The following is a 24,590-nucleotide window of genomic DNA, read 5'->3' as shown; positions in this document are numbered from 1 at the left end:
ACCATCAGCATAAATTGCATATTGCAAACCTTTGCATCTTATACTGTAGAATATGTTCAACAGTGTGTATGTGATGTACAGTAGTACGTGGGTGATTTTTGGACACAATGTAGAGGAGTATAGGTCTGAATCTAATGTATAGCTGAAGGAAGCAGTTTCAGTTACACTTATCCATTTTCTGAGGCTTTAACAATATGATACTTACAAAGTTCAGTCTTGAAGCTCTTTTATCAAATCCGCAGTATGATATTTTCAACAAGCATATACTTTATTTTACTTATTAATGTCCACTACTTGATTTTCTCTTCTATTCGGGTGTGACCAAGTTTCTGGAAATATGATATAAAATGAAGGATATAGAATAAAATAATAAAATTAAAAAGATAACGGCCTTTATTCATAAAATTTTCCCAAATTATACAATGTTTTGCTTTATGAAAAACTAAATAAACTCTGCAACTTCAGTAGCTACATAAAAAATTACATAAAATGACAATATAATATACATTACCTACATATACAACTTTAAAGCACCAAAAGGAACTCTTCCCACGTCAAGAATCCTTACGTTTGATAAAACGTAATCAATTTTGCTGTTGTATGGTCCTCTGCCTCTTTTTACATTTTACACAAGATATTAAAAAAATGGTCCCAGCTTGAAACAAACCACAAATACTGTAATTGAATAAGATGTCACAGTAATTTGGCACTGGAAGAGATAATAATCTGAACTAATTGAGAAAAATATAAGGAAAACACATACAAAAACAATAGCCTACATTAGGCAATTACTTACATGCAACACAATGAAATGGAAAAATAATGACTTAAAAGGACAGGTCCAGATGGTCTTGTATATACCACATAACTTATAAAATGAGATTCAATGTCAATCACTGCAATCACATACACTTCATAAAAAGGTAAAATATTGGAATAATCGATTGAATATCATTTGATTGTTTCTCTGGTAGCTGAAATGAATAATCATACAAGAGTTTTTAATGAATACGTGTGAAATGCGATCATGTAAATTTTGCATATTTCTTCATCTATCACATACAAGCAAGTGTCCAACATGATGAAATTAACTTTGAAGATAATATTGAATTAAATGGTTTTCTTATACAGTTTTATTGACATGAAAACAAATCTTGAAATAAAAATACAATCATTGTGAAAAGTCAATACTGTAATAAAATTCCAATACAAAATGGTTCTCATGTAAAACTTTATTGAAAATGCAAAAATTCTTGAAATAAAAAAATAGAGCAACTATGGAAAAGCTACTAAAATTTTATCATAAGAAAGGATGATCATGATTTAAAAGTAGAAAGAGAGCATTAAGTTATAGAAAATACTGTAGTGTATTTTGGAATGAATATGATGATGTCAACTTTGTGAGGTCAAGTAAATAAATATCGATTTATAGTCTGGGTAATCTGAAATCTTCATTATCAAAGACTGTACCACAAGTATGAAAATAAACTGTTCACAGAATAGTCAAAGTTCACATTGTACAAGGAGCTGAACACCATTGAAAAGTAACACAATTAGTCTCACTTTAATCAGTATTATTGGTAGGATCTTCACTCTAGAATGGGTTTTCATGGAGGCTATGGCTACTACTCTGGAGACGGACAGCAGTGTAAAGAAAGCCCAGAAAAAGGGTATGAATACTTTAAAAAAACACAAATTACCTAAAATATGACAGGAATTTTGATAAAAAATTTGGCTATACTGTAATTGACAAGAAAAGGATATTTTCACTGAAATACACCAACAGGGTAAATATGAACATTAATGTTCCATATCCCTGATTAGTTAATAGTTCCACCTTAGGAGTCTAAATGAGGACCCTGTCCTTTGCCTGGATGAAAGTAACCTATTGGCCATCATTAAGACAGTCATAAACAGAATTACTATCTCAATCGCTTACCAGCAGCACACAAACTCCAACAAATGCTTTTTGCTCTTCAGAAAAGGTGGACTGATAACTATATTTTTTCTATTATGAAAGAGACCACTTGATCATAGAGGAAAATTTTAACCTCACATCAAAGCTTTTAAAGAATCTGCAAGTTTATCCTGAGATTTCTAAAGGGTTATGATGGTTTTAGAAGCATTAAAACAGGTAACGGGAAGAGTATAGATATGACAGGAATTGTATAGATTTGAAAGAAAGAGTATAGATATAACAAGAGAAGCATAAATTTGACAGAGTAGGGTGGTATTCTGATTAAATCCAACTCCCATTGTATTGTACTAACATTTGAACATTTGGGCATAAAGCTCAGGTTGAACCCTATACTCATGAATGATTGGGATGACCCACAATATATTTCAAATAAGTGCTTCCCAGCATTAATTAGGTTTTTATTTGTACAAATGTATGATTATGCTGAACTTTAAGAATGACATGACTGGTATACAAAAAACCTTACACATTCTGGTATATACAGGATAGGAAAAGCCTCTCTTCAGTAGTTACAGGTATTTGTATTATGAAAAAAATTCTTTTGCTTTCTGGGCTCCTGATTTCTTTGTCAGTTTTGTTTTTTGTTGCTCATGAATGACAGAGGCAAGGGACATGACAATGCCCTAGAGACTGACCATATATACATATGGATCATTGCCCAAGCCCCTCTCCATCAAGCTAGGACTAGGGAGGGCCAGTAAATGAATGCTGAGGACTCATCAGGTAGACCGGTAATGCTCCCCCCAACCCACTATCCCTAGCTCACAATAATAGTGAGGTTACAGACACTACTAGAAACTATCGAGCTTGAGTGGGGCTCAAATTTCCATTTTTTATACTGCTAGACAGGGACATTTTCAAAAAGCTAGCACAACCCTGACAAAAAGGTCAGGAGCTCATTAAAACTGAAATGAAAATTTGTACTTATACACAAACTCCAAAAAAATATATAAAAACAACATTTTTGTCTCCTGCAGTGTCATGACTGTTAAAATGGAAACGATTATCATATTTTTTACTATCATTTATTGCTAGCGCACATACATAAGTAACAAGCTGAAACAGACATTACCTTAAAAAATGACTAAATGGGAAAAGAGAAAAACTGAAGAGAGACTGTACCATATTTAGATAGAAACAAGAAGACAAAGAAAGAAATATTACAGCAATGATACATGGCTCTTTCGAGCACCATAGCACAGTGCTAGGACACTATTTCATTGCTTTGCAGTGTAAGAAACCAAACTCTTCTGATACAGGCCACTGTGACATAACAGTTATGTCACAGGATGCTGGTAATAAAAGAACACTGATATTAATGTTGTGAAAATGGTGGCATTCTCAATGATGTTGGTAGTTGATATTACTGGAGAATGTCCATGAAACCATCTTTTTTAATCACAAGCCAAATCAATAATTAATTTTCTACATTCAATCTATTTACTGTATAATTATAGCTTTTTAGAAGGTCATACTTTATACTAATACCTGTCGGTGAAAATGAATTCAGGAAAAATTGACTGAACTCAGAAGGGAGAACCACTTCACTGATCCTTCAATAAGAAACTCTACGTAAAGAAAAACTACGAAAACATATGTCAAAGCACAAAAGACAAGAGAATATCTAAATCAAACTTCATTCTAACAACACTGGCCTCACTGTTGCTACCCTACAAAATTCCAACCACACCACCAGGCTCTACCTACCTTTCAAAGTGCTACCTCAAAAACTGTGGACTTGACACCAAGAAAGTGAAAGACCTTCCTCTTAAAGGGTGGAAGGTTGTAAGAATCATCAGAATTAGAGGTAGGAAGGGAATTCTAGAGTTTGGTCAATATTAAAATACACCTTATACTGTATTCATTCTCCTTAAACAAATTAGTGTCATCTAGCTTTCACATTTTTAACTTTGGAAAGACTAGTAGCTAATCCTTTTCAGATTTCAATACAGTACAGAAATTTGAAACTGTAACTTATAAACATAAATCAAAATCATATTATTCTTACTATAACCCACAAATCTGAAGGTTCCATTATCTGGACTTGGCAAGGTCTTGATCCAGTGTGTCAATTTTTTAACAGTAGGTTGCCATGTAATTATAATAAAACCTTTTGACTTGCTGATCAAGGTCTTGATTAGGGCACTCAAAAATATAATATACTAAACCTACAGGTTAACAGTCATAATATCTATTACAGCATTCAGTACAAAATTACTCCGCAGATAAAATTTTATCTTATGAAAACTTGCATGCCTGAAAAATGATATTTTAATTATAAAATAAATTTTTGAATATACTTACCCGGTGAATATATAATAGCTGCTGCTCAGCGGCTCGACAGAAAACACACTCAAAAACTCGCGAGCGATCGCTATGAAGGTTGCGGGTGTGCCCACCAGCGCCAACTATCGGCCAGATACCACACATGCATGTAAACAACCCTTCAATTCTTCTCGTCCCGCTGCGTCTCTATTGGGGAGGAAGGGAGGGCCTTTAATTTATATATTCACCGGGTAAGTATATTCAAAAATTTATTTTATAATTAAAATATCATTTTTAAATATTTAACTTAGCCGGTGAATATATAATAGCTGATTCACACCCAAGGCGGTGGGTAGAGACCAGAGTTAATTAAGTTTACAGCGTATATGCTTAGAGTTTTTGACAGTTATCAATTTAACAAAACCAAAATATATAGGTACCTGGTAAGGAAGTTGACTAAGACGATTACTCTGCCTTGTAAGTCTGTCTTCCTCACGAAGCCCAGCGATCCTCTTAGGATGCTGAAGGACTCCCAGGAGCTGAAGTATGAAGGGTTGCAACCCATACTAACAGGACCTCATCAAACCCCTAATCTGGGCGCTCTCAAGAAATGACTTTGACCACCCGCAAAATCAACAAGGATGCGAAAGGCTTCTTAGCCTTCCGTACAACCCATAAAAAACAATATTAAAAACATTTCAAGAGACAGATTAAAAAGGATATTGGAATTAGGGAAGTGTAGTGGTAGAACCCTCACCCACTACTGTACTCGCTGCAACGAATGGACCCAGTGTGTAGCAGTCCTCGTAAAGAGTCTAGACATCTTTCAAGTAAAATGACGCGAACACTGACTTGCTTCTCCAAAAAGTCGCGTCCATGATACTTTGCAGAGATCTATTTTGCTTGAAGGCCACGGAGGTTGCTATAGCTCTAATTTCGTGCGTCTTAACCTTAAGCAAACATCGGTCTTCCTCATTCAAGTGGGAATGAGCTTCTCATATTAAAAATCTGATAAAATATGACAAAGCATTCTTTGACATAGGCAAGGATGGTTTCTTAACTGAACACCATAACGCCTCAGATTTACCTCGTAATGGCTTAGTACGAGCTAAATAGAACTTAAGAGCTCTAACAGGACATAACACTCTTTCCAGTTCGTTGCCTACGATCTCTGATAAGCAAGGAATATCAAAAGATTTAGGCCAAGGACGAGAAGGCAGTTCATTTTTGGCCAGGAAACCAAGTTGAAGAGAACAAGTGGCTTTTTCTGTAGAAAAGCCTATGTTCTTACTGAAGGCATGAAGTTCACTGACTCTTTTATCCGAGGCCAAGCACACCAGGAAAAGAGTCTTAAGAGTGAGATCCTTCAGGGAGGCTGAATGTAATGGCTCAAACCTGTCTGACATGAGGAACCTTAGGACCACGTCTAAGTTCCATCCAAGAGTAGCCAAACGACGTTTCTTAGAGGTTTCAAAAGACTTAAGGAGATCTTGTAGGTCTTTATTGTTGGAAAGATCTAAGCCTCTATGCCGAAAGACCGAAGCCAACATGCTCCTGTAGCCCTTGATCGTGGTAGCTGAAAGAGAGCGAACCTTTCTCAGATGTAAGAGAAAATCAGCGATTTGGGCTACAGAGGTACTGGACGAGGATACAGATGCTGACTTGCACCAGTCTCGAAAGACTTCCCACTTCGACTGGTATACTCTAATGGTAGAAGCTCTCCTCGCTCTTGCAATCGCACTGGCTGCCTCCTTCGAAAAGCCTCGAGCTCTAGAGAGTCTTTCGATAGTCTGAAGGCAGTCAGACGAAGAGCGGGGAGGCTTTGGTGTACATTCTTTACGTGGGGCTGACGTAACAGATCTACCCTGAGAGGAAGACTTCTTGGAAAGTCTACCAGCCATCGAAGTACCTCGGTGAACCATTCTCTCGCGGGCCAGAGGGGAGCAACCGACGTCAATCTTGTCCCTTCGTGAGAGGCGAACTTCTGCAGTACCTTGTTGACAATCTTGAATGGAGGGAATGCATATAGGTCGAGATGAGACCAATCTAGTAGAAATGCGTCTATGTGTATTGCTGCTGGGTCCGGGACTGGAGAGCAATAGATTGGAAGTCTCTTGGTCATCGAGGTTGCAAACAGATCTATGGTGGGTTGACCCCAAGTCGCCCAAAGACTCTTGCACACGTCCTTGTGGAGGGTCCATTCCGTAGGAATTACCTGACCCCTCCGACTGAGACAGTCTGCTAAGACGTTCAAGTCGCCCTGTATAAACCTCGTCAATAGGGAGATGCCTCGATCTCTTGACCAAATGAGCAGGTCCCTTGCGATCTCGTACAGCGTGAGGGAGTGGGTGCCTCCTTGCTTGGAAATGTATGCCAAGGCTGTGGTATTGTCGGAGTTGATCTCTACCACTTTCTTTAGAAGGAGACTCTCGAATTTCATCAAGGCCAAGTGGATCGCCAAAAGCTCCTTGCCGTTGATGTGCATGTTCCTCTGACTTGAGGTCCACAGACCTGAGCATTCCTGACCGTCCAAGGTCGCACCCCAACCCAAATCCGACGCGTCTGAGAATAGTACGTGGTTTGGGTTCTGAACTGCTAGGGAAAGTCCCTCTCTCAGACTGATATTGTCGTTCCACCAATTCAGGCATGCCTTTACTGGTTCGGAGACCGGGATCGAGACCGTCTCTAACATCTTGTCCTTTTTCCAGTGAAAGGCTAGATGGAACTGGAGAGGTCGAAGGTGTAGCCTTCCTAGCGAGACAAACTGCTCCAGGGATGATAGAGTTCCTACTAGACTCATCTAATTCCTGACTGAGCACCGTTCTCTCTTCAACATCAGTTGGACTTTGAGCAGGGCTTGCTCTATTCGGGTGGCAGACGGAAAAGCCCGAAAAACTGGACTGCGAATCTCCATCCCTAAATACAGTATAGTTTGGGATGGAATCAGCTGGGACTTTTCTAGGTTGACCAAAAGTCCCAATTCCTTGGTCAGATCCAATGTCCAATGAAGATCCTGCAGACAGCGATGACTGGACGAGGCTCTGAGAAGCCAGTCGTCCAAGTATAGGGAGGCTCGGATGCCCGATAAATGGAGAAATTTTGCTACATTCCTCATAAGCCTCGTAAACACGAGAGGAGCAGGACTTAGGTCAAAGCACAGGGCCCGAAACTGGTATACCACATTGTTGAAAACATACCTCAGAAACGGTTGGGAATCTGGGTGAATGGGGATGTGGAAGTACGCGTCTCTTAAGTCGAGAGAGACCATCCAGTCTCCCTTTCTGACCGCTGCTAAGACTGATTTCGTGGTCTCCATGGTGAACTTTGTCTTCGCAACGAAGACGTTGAGTGCACTGACGTCTAGCACCGGTCTCCAACCTCCTGTCTTCTTCGGTACTAGGAACAGACGGTTGTAAAACCCCGGTGATTGAAGGTCCGAGACTTTCACCACCGCTCCCTTCTCTAGCAATAAAGACACTTCTAGGTTTAGGGCTTGTCGCTTTGATTCCTCTCGGTACCTGGGAGAGAGGTCGATGGGGGAAGTCGCTAGAGGAGGTTTGCGTACAAATGGAATTTTGTACCCCTCTCTGAGCAACCTCACAGATTGTTGGTCTGCGCCCCTCTTCTCCCAGGCCTGCTAGAAGTTCTTCAATCTGGCTCCTACTGCTGTCTGAGGCTGTTGGCAGTCAGACTCTGCCACGTGAGGACTTGGCTCCTCTCTTCTTTCCTCTCTTTCCCTCGGCACGAGAACTTCCCCTGCTGGGAGCTCTGCCACGAAAGGGCGGAATAAATCTGGACGCCGGAGTGTCTATCCTAGGTCTAGCAGAAAAGGATGTAGAAGGAGTCCCTTTGCGAGCAGAGGACGCCACCAAGTCATGGGTGTCCTTCTGCAAGAGTGAAGAAGCTATGTCCTTAACCAATTGTTGCGGGAACAAAAACTTTGATAAGGGAGCAAAGAGCAGTTCAGATCTCTGACAGGGAGTAACTCCTGCCGAAAGAAAAGAGCAAAGGGACTCTCGCTTCTTTAAAACTCCCGACGTAAAAGAGGAGGAGAGCTCATTGGAACCATCGCGGATGGCTTTATCCATACAGGACATAATCAGTAAAGAAACATCTCTATCAGCCAATGAGATTTTCCTACTTAAGGCTCCCAAAGACCAGTCAAGGAAGTTGAAAACTTCAAAGGCTCTGTAAATGCCTTTCAGCAGATGGTCAAGGTCCGAGGAGGACCAACTAATCTTCGAGCGTCTCATGGCTAGGCGGCGGGGAGAGTCTACAAGGCTTGAGAAGTCACCCTGGTCAGAGGCAGGGACTCCCAAGCCGAGAACTTTCACCCGTGGCATACCAGACGCTCGATCTAGACGAGAGTTTCGACGGAGGGAAGGCAAAGGCCGTCTTTCCCAAACTCCTCTTGGTTTCTAACCAGTCGCCTAAAAGCCGTAAAGCTCTCTTGGAAGAGCGAGAAAGCACAAGTTTTGTAAATGCTGGCATGTTAGCAGGTAAGCCTAGAGCAAACTCAGACGGTGGCGAACGAGGAGCAACAGAGACGAAGTGATCGGGGAACAACTCCTCAAAAATTAACATGACTTTCTTAAAGTCCATTGATGGAGGAACTGATCTAGGTTCGTCTATATCCGAAGGATGATCATCATGCTGAGGGTCAGCAACGTCCTCATCTGACAACTGCTGAGTAACAAGCAAAGGGGTTGGCAAAGCTTGACACGCAGAGTCCACACGCACTGGTGCATTAGTAGCAGTCCAGGACGCAACGTCATGTAACTGCTTAACAGTCTGTGAACTGTCAACAACAACAGGAGCGGGAGGACGCTCGACGTCAACTCGAGACTGCTTTGACTGCCTAGTCTGAGCAGTCAAAACAACTCTAGACTGCGGTGGTTGACGCTCAGCGTCAAAACAAGTCAACTCCGCTGGTTGGCGAACGTCCTGAATGTCAACAGGAGCATTAGGAAGTGGCCTAACGTCCAAATGCGGCTGAAAGTCAACACGAGACCGCATCGAGTGAGGCTCTACATAGCGTGACTGACGTGACTTAGCTACGCCAACGTCAACAGGAAGAGCAAAGTTACGTTTGGGCGGCTGAAGGCCAGGCTCTCGACGAGATAAACGGCGAGGATCAGCGTGACCCTTATCGGCAGAATAGTCCTCCATAAGGGAGGCGAGCTTAGACTGCATGTCTTGCAGTATAACCCATTTAGGATCAACGGGAATGGGTGCGGTAAACGACGGGGTTAACGTCTGAGACGGCACAACCTTGCCTACACCAAGACTCTCTGAGCCTGTGTAACGTTGTTGCTTAGGTGGCGAGCAGTCATCCGATGACTGCAACGGGTCAGAACTGTCCCAATGACTACATCCAGGACGCTGGACCTGTCCTGAAGGGACCGACTTTCGCTTAAGGGGCCTAGAAACCTTGCTCCACGGTTTCTTATGCGAAAAGCCTTCGGAAGACGAGGAGAAAATGGGCTCTCTCGTCTTATGGTAGGGGCGATCTTGGTGAGACACGCCTGATACCATAGAGGGAACGTCTGTTCGCTGATCAAGGCCTCTCGAACCCATAAGTCGTACGACATTACTTCTCCTCTGGGCTTGGGAGCTTGCAAGAAGTCTCGGACTAGGTGAACGACAGGCACGAACAGACGAACCCTCGGTTGCAACACTGTTCACAACACTTTGCGCACTAATCACTTTTCCACTATTTTCCGCTGTGGCACTCTGACACTTAAGCTCTTTAACGTCAGCCATGAGTTGATTACGATCCGTAGCTAACGCTTCAACTCTTTCACCCAAGGCATGAATGGCACGTAACATGTCTTACATTGATGGTTCCTGAGTGCCAGAAGGGGGGTTAGGCAAAACTACTAAAGGGGAAGGATTAGGTTCAGGGGCATGGGGAGAGGAAAAATCTACTGATCTAGAGGAACTCCTCCTAACCCTATCTCTCTCTAGTTTACGAGAATACTTATCGTATTCGAGCCAATCGAATTCCGAAAGGCCAACGCATTCCTCACACCGATCTCCCAATTGACAGGTTTTACCCCGACAATTGGAACACACAGTATGTGGGTCGAGAGATGCCTTTGGAAGACGCCTATTACATTCCCTAGCATTACACTTACGAAATCTAGGGACTTGTGAAGGGTCAGCCATTTTGAATTAGTCAAAGAAAGTCCAAAAAACAATCCAAGTCATCAACAATTAAATCTGTCCAATAAAGAGTTCAAGAGTTTAAGTTGAGGAAAAACACCTGCACTGCGAAAGCTCAAACCAAAATGAAGTACTTCACCAAATATGTTGAGAAAACTCCAGGTTATACAGCGAGTATTGATGTCTTGTCGTCAAGGTCGACAGAGAAGAATTGAAGGGTTGTTTACATGCATGTGTGGTATCTGGCCGATATTTGGCGCTGGTGGGCACACCCGCAACCTTCATAGCGATCGCTCGCGAGTTTTTGAGTGTGTTTTCTGTCGAGCCGCTGAGCAGCAGCTATTATATATTCACCGGCTAAGTTAAATATTTAAAAACATTGTTTCACACTAGGCTGCTAAACCAGCAAAATCATTCCAAATAAATGCCAAAAGCCATCATCTGTAAAACTATTCTCAACAAGTCTAAAAAAAAGCAGTACATATAGTATTTATAAAGGGTGTAAATAAAAAATTACTATTATGTACACACAGTACAGATATTTTGAACTACTGCACAGCTGTTAGTGTTCAACTTGCAGCATATAGACAAATAAATTAACACAATGTTGAATTAGAATAGCAATACTGTATAGGAATGTACTTCCATTGTCATGATGAGTGATTGGGAAGAGTTGTAAGCATGTATGCGAGTCTAACACATTCAACATAAAACAAGTCAGAAAATTAAAACAGAAATTCCTTGCTTTTACAGGCTTAGTGAAAAAATAATCTGGCATAAATATAATAAAGTTAAAAAATGAGAGCACAAATGATCCAAGTACAGTATGTGAACATTTATAAATAAACATTAGCAGTTTTTAATAAAAAAAAAAAGAAAGAAAAAAAAAAAACAGTTGCACTGAATAATAAATATATGTGTAGGTCTATGGTGTTTCCCATATGTAACTTACATCAGGATCCCCTAACTGAGGAGAGGGTAGCCCTCATAATAACACATGGTTCACAACTGTGGGTAAAGTACTGAATAAAGGAGTGGAAGTACAAGTAGGATCTTGGAATGTTGGCACCCTGATAAAAAAGTTAAAGGAAATTGTTGCTGGGAAGGTGAGATGGATAATGAATGTTTTATATGCACAAGAGACAAGCTGGAAGCTAAAGTGAACCAGTGATGTAAGTACCTTAATTGATTTGAACTTTATCATTGAGGAAAACAGATACTAAAAAAAAGGGGGTAGAAATTATAGTCAGTAATCAGTGGAAAGAAAAGTGATGAGAAGTGAAAAAGAGTTGGTGATAAGCTCACAATAATAGTGTTACATACTCAGATGGGAATATGTGTAAATTTAATTTCAACATACTCACCAAAGATGGAAAGCTAGGAACAAGAGAAGGAAATACTTAGGGAAAAACTGGAAACGGCGATTAAAATGGTAAAGGATGGAGAGAAAAGAAGTACAGTAGCATCTTAGATTACAAGTTTAATTAGATCCAGGAGAGAGCTCGTAACCTAAAATACTCGCTCTAAAATAAAATTTCTCACAGGAAATGAAAGAAATTTACTCGATGCATTCCACAAGTCCATAAATAAACATATACACTCATATTTATAGGTTTGTAATGGAATTTAGTGAACAAGATTTGACCCTTAACATCGAAAATGAATACGTACATTTAATATTTCAGAATAAAAAAAAAGAAATACTGTAGTGTATTAACAAATTTACTTGGACTTAACTTTTAAGGAGAGTTGTGGCTGGTGCAAGGGAGATGAGAGGAGGAGGAGGAGGGGTTTACTGGTTGGAAGGAGAATCTCCCTCCATGGGTGCATTTTTGGTAAAATATTGGGAGTTCTCTCTCTTGAATGACGTTAAGTACTACTAACTGAATCACTTAATTTACGCTCTAAGGACACTTGGTCGCTTTTTTTTTACACTCTTACATTCAATTTTGATAAAGAAACTATCTAGAGGCGACTGCTTTTGCCTTTTCTTTAAAATAGTATGAAAACGGGGTAAAAATCACACGAACATGGCATAATCATTGAGTGTGTGCCACTGCATAACTGACTTTGTGCTAGTCTCGTACTTGTCCACAAAAATTGTACATGCTTGTAGACCAATACAATACTCATAAACCAATTTAAATTCTTATGCTTGTATACTGATTTCCTTGTACAGTATTCAGAGTTACTCATAAACCAAGATTCTACTGTAGATATGAATGGTAGAGTTTGAAAGAAAAGAATTGGATGTGAGGAGACTCAGATTTTAGTTAGGAATGAAGATGGAATGTGTATACTAGAAATGGCACAAAGTTTTGAATTAGTCTGTATAAACACCAGATTTTTTAAAAGAGTAGATCATCATTTAGTAACTTATATGTGGTGGAATACAGATCCAAAATAAATTACCTTATTGTTGGGTGGGAAAGAGAGAGGCAGTAAATTCGGTTGTAAAGTAATTCGTGGCGAGGCTTTTTTGAAACAACATAGGCTAATAATGGTAGATCTTAGGATGAAAAAGTAGAAAATCCAATTAGAGATGTTGGAGAAGATGCACCATGGCAAAGGATAACAGTGGGGATAAACAATACAAATAAGTACTGTAAACAAAAAACAAAATAGAGAAGCAAGCATATTAGGAACCATAGAAGAATGAAATCACTTATATTACATAAAGTAGACTGGCAAATGTTAACATAGGCATGATTATCAGAATGAACAATGGTACGCCTATTTACCCATACACTATCTATATATCAACACCAAATTAATGTAAGTACATTTTGATATTTAAAAAGATAAAACTGTTCTCCCAGCTGATCTGCTTAGTAAATGTTAACAATGCTATATTAATTAAGGGTTGTCCGGTAGAGACTTTTTTCTAATAATTATCAATGAAAGCTACAGTGTTATTGAGTTTTATAGTTATTTTTCCATGATTAACAGTTTACTCAGTTCTAATGGATTGAAATTGATTGTTTTAAATTTGTTACTTGCAGTGGGGATATTGCTCAATCAGTACTAAGTGCAACACATGGTGAATGGACCTAAATATTTTCTGTCTGATACTTTTTATCCATTCCCTTACCAATTAGGTGACTTCCATTTTACACTGTTCTATTTTCAATACGCTTACACGAGTCTAACAATGTGGCTCAGAGGTCTTGTAAAGTATTCTGATGATGATGATAAAAATTAAGCAATATTACCTGAAAAGAGAAGTTAACAATAATCACCTTGGGAATTTGAACTGCCACCTACCAAAGCAACACTCCTTTTAAGACTTCTATGGATGAATGGATAAAGTGCTGACTTGCTCCTTCAGTGGTTAGCAGTTCAAATCCCCCAAGGTGGTTATTGTTAGCATTTATTTTCAAGCAATATTGCCTAATTATTATCACTACTTTCATCATCATCATTCTGCTCAATGGATATTTCTATACCTAGATCTATACAATTCTTCTAATGCCTTAAGAGTAATCATTAGATTAGGAGACAGAGCCCTATGCAAAGGTCAAGAACAAAAACATGCACTTATTCAGTCATGCCAAGTACAAGAATTTACAGTCGACAATTTTTACAGTTCAATCCACAGCAACCTCAAGCATTAAGTATGGTCTGAATTAGATCCATTCTCATTAAATACTATACTATGATGTGCAAACCTTTGTCAGGTCTACTCAAGAACAATATTAACTGAAAGAAAAGTGGTCTTTATAGGATTATTAATTTTCAGTTTGACAACACCAATCACTTTCATCTCTCACAGGTAGTCTGTAATACAGTACAGTATAGTTAACACTAAATACAAATTCCATAACGGAGAAGGAATTCAATTTAAAAAAAAAAAAAAAAAAAACTTTCTGCATAACAGGTGCTCAAGTTTACAGCAATTGATAAACATTACTAGGAAAAAAGGTATATAAAGTAACTGTGTTCTGTATTGTGCAATAGCATATCTATAGGTTTCATTCACTGGTCCCCCTCCAGTCACAATAAGCAAAAAAACCTGCTTTGGAAGAAAATCTTTTCTACAATGTGTAAAAGTTCACATGCTCTTCATATATATAACACTTACATCTCCAATTCATTTGTATTTTTAAAAAATCAAGGGAATGCTTCGTTACTTTTTAATGCATCATAAATCTGATCAGCAAAAGATATTACAGCTTAAGAGTAGAAAATAATGTACTTTAGTTGACATTTCAAAATATTCAATCATCCAATGTACTGAAATTCCAAATACAGTACTTTTTATGAAATTGATAAAGGCAAAATTACTACTTTATTATTTTTCTTTCAGAAAAACACAATGAAACAGAACAAAATTATATATAAAAAGAATTTCATGCAATTAACATAAATGGACATTACATTTTTTCCATGGAGATTTATAAAATTTCTAAAATCTGCTTGTACCATTAATTTCCATCTTAAAACATAATGCAGTACACACTTATTTTTATAATCAAATACTTTGTGTATGTAATTATCTCCCCTAACCTCATCCACAAGCATACTTACACTTTCTATATGTTGTACAATAAAATTTGTGTGCACAAAATTCCCAGCTCTGATAGCAGTCTTACTCCTAATGTTTGTGTTTACAGAATATTAGTTAATATTACATTTACTGAATTTGGTTACAAGCTGAAATGTTTCTAACTAAATATTACAGCCGTTCCCCTTCACACCCATAATACAAAGGGAAAGCTTCAAGAGAGACAGAAATGATCACCATATTGTAAAGAATCTAGAATTAAATATCAAACAATGTTCCATTCACCCACATCCAAGTATGATTAGCTTAGCCTGAATGATACCTATAGCTTGTCAAAGTACTCAATTCTATACAAATATTCAAAGACTCTGATTTACTTTTTTTTTTCTTTGAAGAGGTAGATTACAATGTGAACTCTCTTAGCTATTGTATAATTTACATAACACTAGCTAAACATATTTTAACACTTTAGGCTATGTTACAGGTTTAAAAATTCACAAAGCATTGGTTGTACACTTACACACTACATGTCTACTTCTTTAAGCACTATAACGGTTGAGTAAAACTTTATCTTGTGTCATAGAGGGATAAAAAATTCTAAGTTTTAATAGAAAAAAAAAATTCAATCACCAGGTAATAACCAAATACAGTACAGTACTGTAGAATAAATTTCAGTTTCATTAACCTGGTGGAATTTTTTTTTTTTTTTGTCAAACAAGACTCAATCCCAATGTGTAAACTTGCTGAAAGAAATTAAAGTTTTTTTTTAACACAAGCTCTTCCATAAAAGACATTTCCATAAAAACATTTAATTATTTAAATGCCTATACTGGAATCATACACTGTTCATAAGTTCACCATTGTCTTGCTTGACAAACAAGGAATCTTTATGGGAATCCACAAGTGTTTAGGTCAATAACCCCCATTATTGTGTAAGCCATGTGTGAAATGATAATACTTGTAGGGCTGGGAAGATGAACTCTGTATTATCAAAATTTATGAGCTAGTACAAAAATTTATTCATAAGAACTGGATTTGCTTTTTTACAGCTCCATTAATTATATCTATGCCTGAATTACTATTAAGAAGATACACTTTGACATACTGAATGTCTCATGGAGTGTTTATGTATGCCTGGAAGATCTTGTAGAGAACTTAGGGACTATTTATTAGATAGGAAAATAATTTATAAAAGCTTGTAAACCTGTAAGTTGCATAAATGAAAAAAAATATACTGTATGTTGCATACAGCGTGAATTTTGTGTCAAGTAAACCTTTAAAATTAACAAAGGGTGTATAGAGTACAGTACTTACTATTAAACCATTTCTAATTGTCACTGCAAGACCTTAATGCAATGCAATTTCTTATACTGAGCTAAATAGTAGATGCTATGTATTGTTCACTTCTGAACCTGCTGTTAAAGAATATTTCTCTTCAAATAATCCTGGTCTAAAATTATGCTTTACTCTCTTAAATCTTATCACATTTACTTCAATTTCTGACACTATAGGCAATTACACACAGTAAAGTATTATACACCAATATTGACATGATATGAAGAAAACAATAACACTATTTATCTACATCTATCAACAATGCCACAAATGAGCAAGGGATGAGTCCAAGTTTAAGTGGAAGACAATATACAGTATCTCAACATTTTCTCCATTGGTAAAACATAGCCCAGAGCATCTACTAGTCCAAAAAAATATAAGTCTAGCCATGTACAGTATGTACAATATCTATTCAATAAAAACAGCACAGGTAGACTGGGACTTTCAGATATCTAAGCATAAAACATAAGAGCAACCAGAAGGAGAAAATACTCTTATTTGCTTGCACTCTCTCCTATTCAGATTTGACATCCATCTTATTATCATAGGCTATAATAATCACCTAATAGAAAAAATACAAGATGGTATTTATTTTCTTATTACTTTTTCTTTCCAAGGCCTTTGCATAGGGAAATTCTGTAAGTACCAGTCTTGAAATTTATCGTACTAAGTTGGAACCATTCAGACTAATGAGTGGTGAATCTGGGAACATCCTGGGACCATGATATAGGCATACATTGACTGCACATGATTAATGAGGGTTGTAATGAAATAAACTGATGTCATTCTAATAAGTAAAAATCAATATTTCACATCAACTGCAAAGAAAAAGAAATGTATAGCCGAAGAGTTTGAATTCATGAAGGAATGCTAATTTTCAATATTTATGGACCCATAACCTTAAATCTTAACAATCATCAATACTCTTACTGAATCTAAATGCATAGGACTGACAGAAAAATAATAAAAAATGTAATGGTGTACAACTCAAACAACTGCAACTTCAAATAACCCTCGAAGATCACACTACCATAACAAAACTAAAAGAACTCTCACTCAAATGATCAACCAATGAGTTTGAGACAAACATACAATTCGTAACAAATTAAAACCAACCTTCAGCTTTTACATTTCCACATTTATGGAAAACTACAGAAATATGTGTTGTGACATATATATATATATATATATATATATATATATATATATATATATATATATATATATATATATATATATATATATATATATATATATAATACATATTATATACAGTATATATATATATATATACACAATATATATATATACATATATACATATATATATATACATATATACATATATATATATATATATATATATATATATATATATATATATATATATATATGTATATATATATATATATATATATATATATATATATATATATATATATGTATATATATATATATATAATATATATATATATATATATATATATATATATATATATATATATATATATATATATATATATATATATATATACACATACAGATAAAGATGTACTGATACATACTAATGATAAGTAATTTGATAATCAACCAAATACATTACAACACCTATTTTTTTTAACTTGAATGATAACATCTTATACACTTTTATTTAAGTTATTAACAACTGAGGCCCACTTACGCAAAACATATGGTCCAAAAATGTTATTTTCATTAGTAAAATAAATTTTTGAATATACTTACCCGATGATCATGTAGCTGTCAACTCCGTTGCCCGACAGAAATCTACGGTCGGGATACGCCAGCGATCGCTATCCAGGTGGGGGTGTACTCAACAGCGCCATCTGTGGTCAGGTACTCAAGTACTTCTTGTCAACAAGAACTCAATTTTCTCCTCGGTCCACTGGTTCTCTATGGGGAGGAAGGGCGGGTTCTTTAATTCATGATCATCGGGTAAGTATATCCAAAAATTTATTTTACTAATGAAAATAACATTTTTCAATATTAATCTTACCCGATGATCATGTAGCTGATTCACACCCAGGGTGGTGGGTGGAGACCAGCATACATGTTAACAAAGAAGCTAAGTATCCCGTATTTCATTTTATTAGTTATTCAAAATAACAAACATAAAATAAATAAGTACCTGGTAAGGAAGTCGACTTGAACCATTACTCTGCCTTTATTAAGTACGTCTTCCTTACTGAGCGTAGCGGTCCTCTTAGGATGCTGAACGACTCTTAGGTGCTGAAGTATAAAGGGCTGCAACCCATACTAAAGGACCTCATCACAACCTCTAACCTAGGCGCTTCTCAAGAAAGAATTGACCACCCGCCAAATCAACCAGGATGCGGAAGGCTTCTTAGCCGACCGTACAACCCAAAAACAACAATAAAAAGTATTCAAGAGAAAGATTAAAAAAGGTTATGGGATTATGGGAATGTAGTGGCTGAGCCCTCACCTACTACTGCACTCGCTGCTACGAATGGTCCCAGGGTGTAGCAGTTCTCGTAAAGAGACTGGACATCTTTGAGATAGAATGATGCGAACACTGACTTGCTTCTCCAATAGGTTGCATCCATAACACTCTGCAGAGAACGGTTCTGTTTGAAGGCCACTGAAGTAGCCACAGCTCCCACTTCATGTGTCCTTACCTTCAGCAAAGCAAGGTCTTCTTCCTTCAGATGAGAATGTGCTTCTCTAATCAGAAGCCTGATGTAGTAAGAAACTGCGTTCTTAGACATTGGTAGCGAAGGCTTCTTGATAGCACACCATAAGGCTTCTGATTGTCCTCGTAAAGGTTTTGACCTTCTTAGATAGTACCTAAGAGCTCTAACTGGGCAAAGTACTCTCTCCAGTTCGTTCCCCACCAAGTTGGACAGGCTTGGGATCTCGAACGACTTAGGCCAAGGACGTGAAGGAAGCTCGTTTTTAGCCAAAAAACCGAGCTGCAAGGAACATGTAGCCGTTTCAGATGTGAAACCTATGTTCCTGCTGAAGGCGTGGATCTCACTTACTCTTTTAGCTGTTGCTAAGCACACGAGGAAAAGAGTTTTTAATGTGAGGTCCTTAAAAGAGGCTGATTGGAGCGGTTCAAATCTAGATGACATAAGGAACCTTAGGACCACGTCTAGATTCCAGCCTGGAGTGGACAACCGACGTTCCTTTGAGGTCTCAAAAGACCTAAGGAGGTCCTGTAGATCTTTGTTGGTGGAAAGATCCAAGCCTCTGTGGCGGAAAACCGCTGCCAACATACTTTTGTAACCCTTGATCGTAGGAGCTGATAGGGATCTTACGTTCCTTAGATGTAACAGGAAGTCAGCTATCTGGGTTACAGTGGTACTGGTTGAGGAAACTGCATTGGCCTTGCACCAGCTTCGGAAGACTTCCCATTTAGACTGATAGACTCTGAGAGTGGATGTCCTCCTTGCTCTGGCAATCGCTCTGGCTGCCTCCTTCGAAAAGCCTCTAGCTCTTGAGAGTCTTTCAATAGTCTGAAGGCAGTCAGACGAAGAGCGTGGAGGTTTGGGTGTACCTTCTTTACGTGAGGTTGACGCAGAAGGTCCACTCTTAGAGGAAGAGTCCTGGGAACGTCGACCAGCCATTGCTGTACCTCTGTGAACCATTCTCTCGCGGGCCAGAGGGGAGCAACCAACGTCAGCCGTGTCCCTTTGTGAGAGGCGAACTTCTGAAGTACCCTGTTGACAATCTTGAACGGCGGGAATGCATACAGGTCGAGATGGGACCAATCCAGCAGAAAGGCATCCACGTGAACTGCTGCTGGGTCTGGAATCGGAGAACAATACAACGGGAGCCTCTTGGTCATCGAGGTAGCGAACAGATCTATGGTTGGCTGACCCCACAGGGCCCAAAGTCTGCTGCAAACATTCTTGTGAAGGGTCCACTCTGTGGGGATGACCTGACCCTTCCGGCTGAGGCGATCTGCCATGACATTCATATCGCCCTGAATGAACCTCGTTACCAGCGTGAGCTTTTGATCTTTTGACCAAATGAGGAGGTCCCTTGCGATCTCGAACAACTTCCTCGAATGAGTCCCTCCCTGCTTGGAGATGTAAGCCAAGGCTGTTGTGTTGTCGGAGTTCACCTCCACCACCTTGTTTAGCTGGAGGGACTTGAAGTTTATCAAGGCCAGATGAACCGCCAACAACTCCTTGCAATTGATGTGAAGTGTCCTTTGCTCCTGATTCCATGTTCCCGAGCATTCCTGTCCGTCCAATGTCGCACCCCAGCCCGAGTCTGATGCGTCCGAGAAGAGACGGTGGTCGGGGGTCTGAACAGCCAAAGGTAGACCTTCCTTGAGAAGAATGCTGTTCTTCCACCACGTTAGAGTAGACCTCATCTCTTCGGAAACAGGAACTGAGACCGTCTCTAGCGTCATGTCCTTTATCCAGTGAGCAGCTAGATGATACTGAAGGGGGCGGAGGTGGAGTCTCCCTAACTCGATGAACAGGGCCAGCGACGAAAGTGTCCCTGTTAGACTCATCCACTGCCTGACTGAGCATCGGTTCCTTCTCAGCATGCTCTGGATGCATTCTAGGGCTTGGTTGATCCTTGGGGCCGACGGAAAAGCCCGAAAAGCTCGACTCTGAATCTCCATACCCAGGTAGACAATGGTCTGGGATGGAACGAGCTGGGACTTCTCTAAATTGACCAGGAGGCCCAGTTCCTTGGTCAGATCCATAGTCCATCTGAGATTCTCCAGACAGCGACGACTTGTGGGAGCTCTTAAAAGCCAGTCATCTAAATAGAGGGAGGCTCTGATGTCTGCCAAGTGAAGGAATTTCGCAATATTCCTCATCAGTCGCGTAAACACAAGAGGTGCCGTACTTAGGCCAAAGCACAGGGCTTGGAACTGGTACACAACCTTTCCAAAGACGAATCTTAGGAAAGGTTGGGAGTCTGGATGGATGGGGACGTGAAAGTATGCGTCTTTCAGGTCTAACGAGACCATCCAGTCCTCCTGCCTGACCGCTGCTAGGACCGACTTCGTCGTCTCCATCGTGAACGTCTGCTTGGTGACAAAAGCATTGAGAGCACTGACGTCCAGCACCGGTCTCCAACCTCCTGTCTTCTTGGCTACCAGGAAGAGACGGTTGTAAAAGCCCGGGGATTGATGATCCCGGACTATGACCACTGCTTCCTTTTGTAGCAAGAGCGACACCTCTTGTTGCAACGCTAGCCTCTTGTCCTTCTCCTTGTAGTTGGGAGAGAGGTTGATGGGAGATGTAGCTAGAGGGGGATTGCGGCAGAACGGAATTCTGTATCCCTCCCTTAGCCACTTCACAGACTGAGCGTCTGCACCTCTGCTCTCCCAAGCTTGCCAGAAGGTCTTGAGTCTGGCTCCTACTGCTGTCTGGAGAGGAAGGCAGTCAAAACTTGCCTTTTGCGGACTTGGAACCCTTCTTGGACTTGCCACGGTGACTGTCTGCACGGGTACCTCCTCTGCTGGAGGTTCTGCCACGAAAGGGCGGGATGAACCTAGAAGCAGGTGTATCAACTGCTGCAGGGCGGAAGGGTCTAGGCACGGAAGGTAAGGTTTTAGCCTTACGTGCAGAAGAAGCCATTAGATCATGAGTATCCTTCTGGATAAGTGAGGCAGCCATCCCCTTAATCAACTCCTCCGGAAACAGACACTTGGAGAGAGGAGCAAACAACAACTCTGACTTCTGGCAAGGAGTGATACCAGCAGACAAGGAGCAAAGATGCTCTCTCTTCTTGAGGACTCCTGATACATATGAAGCCGCAAGTTCACCAGACCCATCCCGAATTGCCTTGTCCATGCTAGACATGATCAGCATGGCCGAGTCCTTATCTGAAGGGGAAGTCTTCCTGCTTAAGGCTCCCAAACACCAATCGAGGAAGTTGAATATCTCGAAGGCACGAAAGACTCCCTTCAACATATGATCTAGATCGGAAAAGGACCAGCAGATCTTCGAACGTCTCATAGCCAACCTGCGGGGAGAGTCAACCAGACTTGAGAAGTCGGCCTGGGCAGAGGCAGGAACCCCCAAGCCAGGTTCCTCTCCCGTGGCATACCAGACGCTCGACTTAGAAGCCAGCTTGGGAGGAGGAAACACAAAAGAGGTCCTTCCCAGTTGCTTCTTGGAATGCAACCAGTCCCCCATAACCCTCAAAGCTCTCCTAGATGATCTGGCGAGAACAAGCTTGGTGAAGGCAGGCGCAGCAGACTGCATGCCCAGAGCAAACTCGGAGGGAGGAGAACGAGGGGTTGCAGACACAAAATGCTCAGGATACAAGTCCCTGAACAAAGCAAGGACTTTGCGAAAGTCTAAGGAGGGTGGCGAAGACTTGTGTCCTTCAACATCAGAGTGAGGTTCATCCCGATGAGCAGCTTCATCATCCGATACATCATCATCCGAAAGTTGAGTTGTGAGTGGCAAAGGCAGAGCAGCAAGCTGAACGGCTGAATCCTGCAGAACGGGTGCATGCGTACCTGCGGATCCAACATCATGCCTCTGCTGGACAGTCTGCGAGCTGGCAACAACAAAAGCAGAGGGCTGGTGTGTGGGAGTGTCTGCGGTGGGCTGAGGAGCATGCGGTATGGTATGCAGAGCATGCTGTAAGGTATGCGGCTCATGCTGCATGGTATGCGGAGCATGCTGTAAGGTCTGCAGAGCATGCTGCATGGGCTGAGGAGAATGCCGCATAGTGCTGGAACCCGGCAACTCCTGATGCGGCAGCTCACGCATGTTAGCAGAAGGTGCAGCAAGAACATGCGTCTGGCAGGGAGGACTGCGCATCGGTGGAGGAGCTCTCACAGGTGGGGTGTGGGAGCAGGCAGCCGCAGTATCTGCTGAGCGCACAACCTCTGCGGGTTGTAGGTTAACAGGAGAGGTGTTAACCTTCTCGGCATGATACTCCTGCATGAATGCCGCAAGCTGAGACTGCATAGTCTGCAGCATGGACCACTTAGGGTCTACTGTGGTTGGAGCAACAACAGACGGAGCAGTAGCCTGTTGAGGGACCACTCTACCTCTCTTGGGAGGTGTGCAGTCATCAGATGACTGTGGCGAGTCCGAACTGACCCAGTGGCTACACCTGGGCCGTTGGACTAGCTCGGAAGGGACCTTACGTTTGAGCGGTCGTGAGACCTTGGTCCACCGTTTCCTCCTGGAAACTTCTTCCACAGACGAGGAATGTAAGGGCTCATTCGTCTGTATGTGGATGGGACGATCCTTAACAGATACGTCCGCAACCACTGAGGATACATCCGTGCGCCGATCAAGGCCTGCCGAACCCTTTGGTCCTTCGACATTGCTTCTCCCCTGGGCTTGGGAGCTTGCAAGAGGTCCCGGACTGGGAGGACGACTGGCACGCACAGATGTACCCTCATGCGCAACACTGACACTGACACTATGCACATCACTAGCACTAACACTTCCCACTGCACTCTTCGCTTTCAGCTCTCTGACATCTGCCAAGAGCTGATTGCGGTCACTAACCAACGACTCCACCTTCTCACCGAGAGCCTGAATGGCACGCAACATATCAGCCATTGTAGGCTGAGCACTCGTAGCAGGTTCGGGAGACACCACCACAGGGGAAGGAAAAGGTTGAGGGGCATGGGGAGAGGAAAAATCCACAGAGCGAGAAGAACTCCTCCTATCTCTCTCCTTCTCTAACCTACGTGCATATCTGAGGAATTCGTTAAAATCGAATTCCGAAAGCCCAGCACATTCCCCACATCGATCTTCCAATTGACAGGATTTACCCCTACAATTGGAACATACGGTGTGAGGATCTATAGAGGCCTTCGGAAGACGCCTAGTACAAGTCCTAACACTACACTGCCTGTATTTAGGAACTTGGGAATGGTCAGACATCTTGAATTTAGAGGTAGTCAAGGGGGAATTCCAAAATTAAGCAAAGTTCGTTAACCAATGAATCAAATTAATTCCAAAAGCTTGCTAAGCTAAGGATAAAGCTTCCTGAACAGCGAAGGCTAAACTTTAGAGCAAATACATCACCAAATCGTGAACAAAAGACTCCAAAATCAACAGCGTATCCAAGTAGGTCTTGCCGGCGGCACGACAGAGGAAAAATTGAGTTCTTGTTGACAAGAAGTACTTGAGTACCTGACCACAGATGGCGCTGTTGAGTACACCCCCACCTGGATAGCGATCGCTGGCGTATCCCGACCGTAGATTTCTGTCGGGCAACGGAGTTGACAGCTACATGATCATCGGGTAAGATTAATATTGAAAATGTATATATAAAATACACAGCAAGGCATAATTGTAATTGTCTAATGGTTAAAAGCAAGAATTACATGATAAATAATTATTTCAACTAATTCATGCAA

At 40.6% G+C, this 24,590-nt stretch overlaps 1 protein-coding gene across 6 annotated transcripts in view; it reads right to left on the bottom strand.

Moving 5' to 3' along the window:
• Positions 1–382: 382 nt before the first annotated feature.
• Positions 383–24,590, bottom strand: part of LOC137645997 (solute carrier family 35 member C2) — a 132,164-nt gene continuing 107,956 nt past the window's right edge. For all 6 annotated transcript variants that reach the window (XM_068379120.1, XM_068379121.1, XM_068379124.1 and 3 more), the window contains one exon: positions 383–675. In XM_068379120.1, coding sequence (XP_068235221.1) covers positions 585–675 — 91 coding nt within the window. In that variant the 3' untranslated portion in view covers positions 383–584. The remainder of the gene's footprint in view (positions 676–24,590) is intronic.

The sequence above is a fragment of the Palaemon carinicauda genome, chromosome 8 (genome assembly GCF_036898095.1).
Source record: "Palaemon carinicauda isolate YSFRI2023 chromosome 8, ASM3689809v2, whole genome shotgun sequence".
Taxonomy (NCBI): Eukaryota; Metazoa; Arthropoda; class Malacostraca; order Decapoda; family Palaemonidae; genus Palaemon; species Palaemon carinicauda.
Note: the sequence above shows the minus strand (reverse complement) of the source record. Positions and strands in the feature narration are given on the sequence as shown.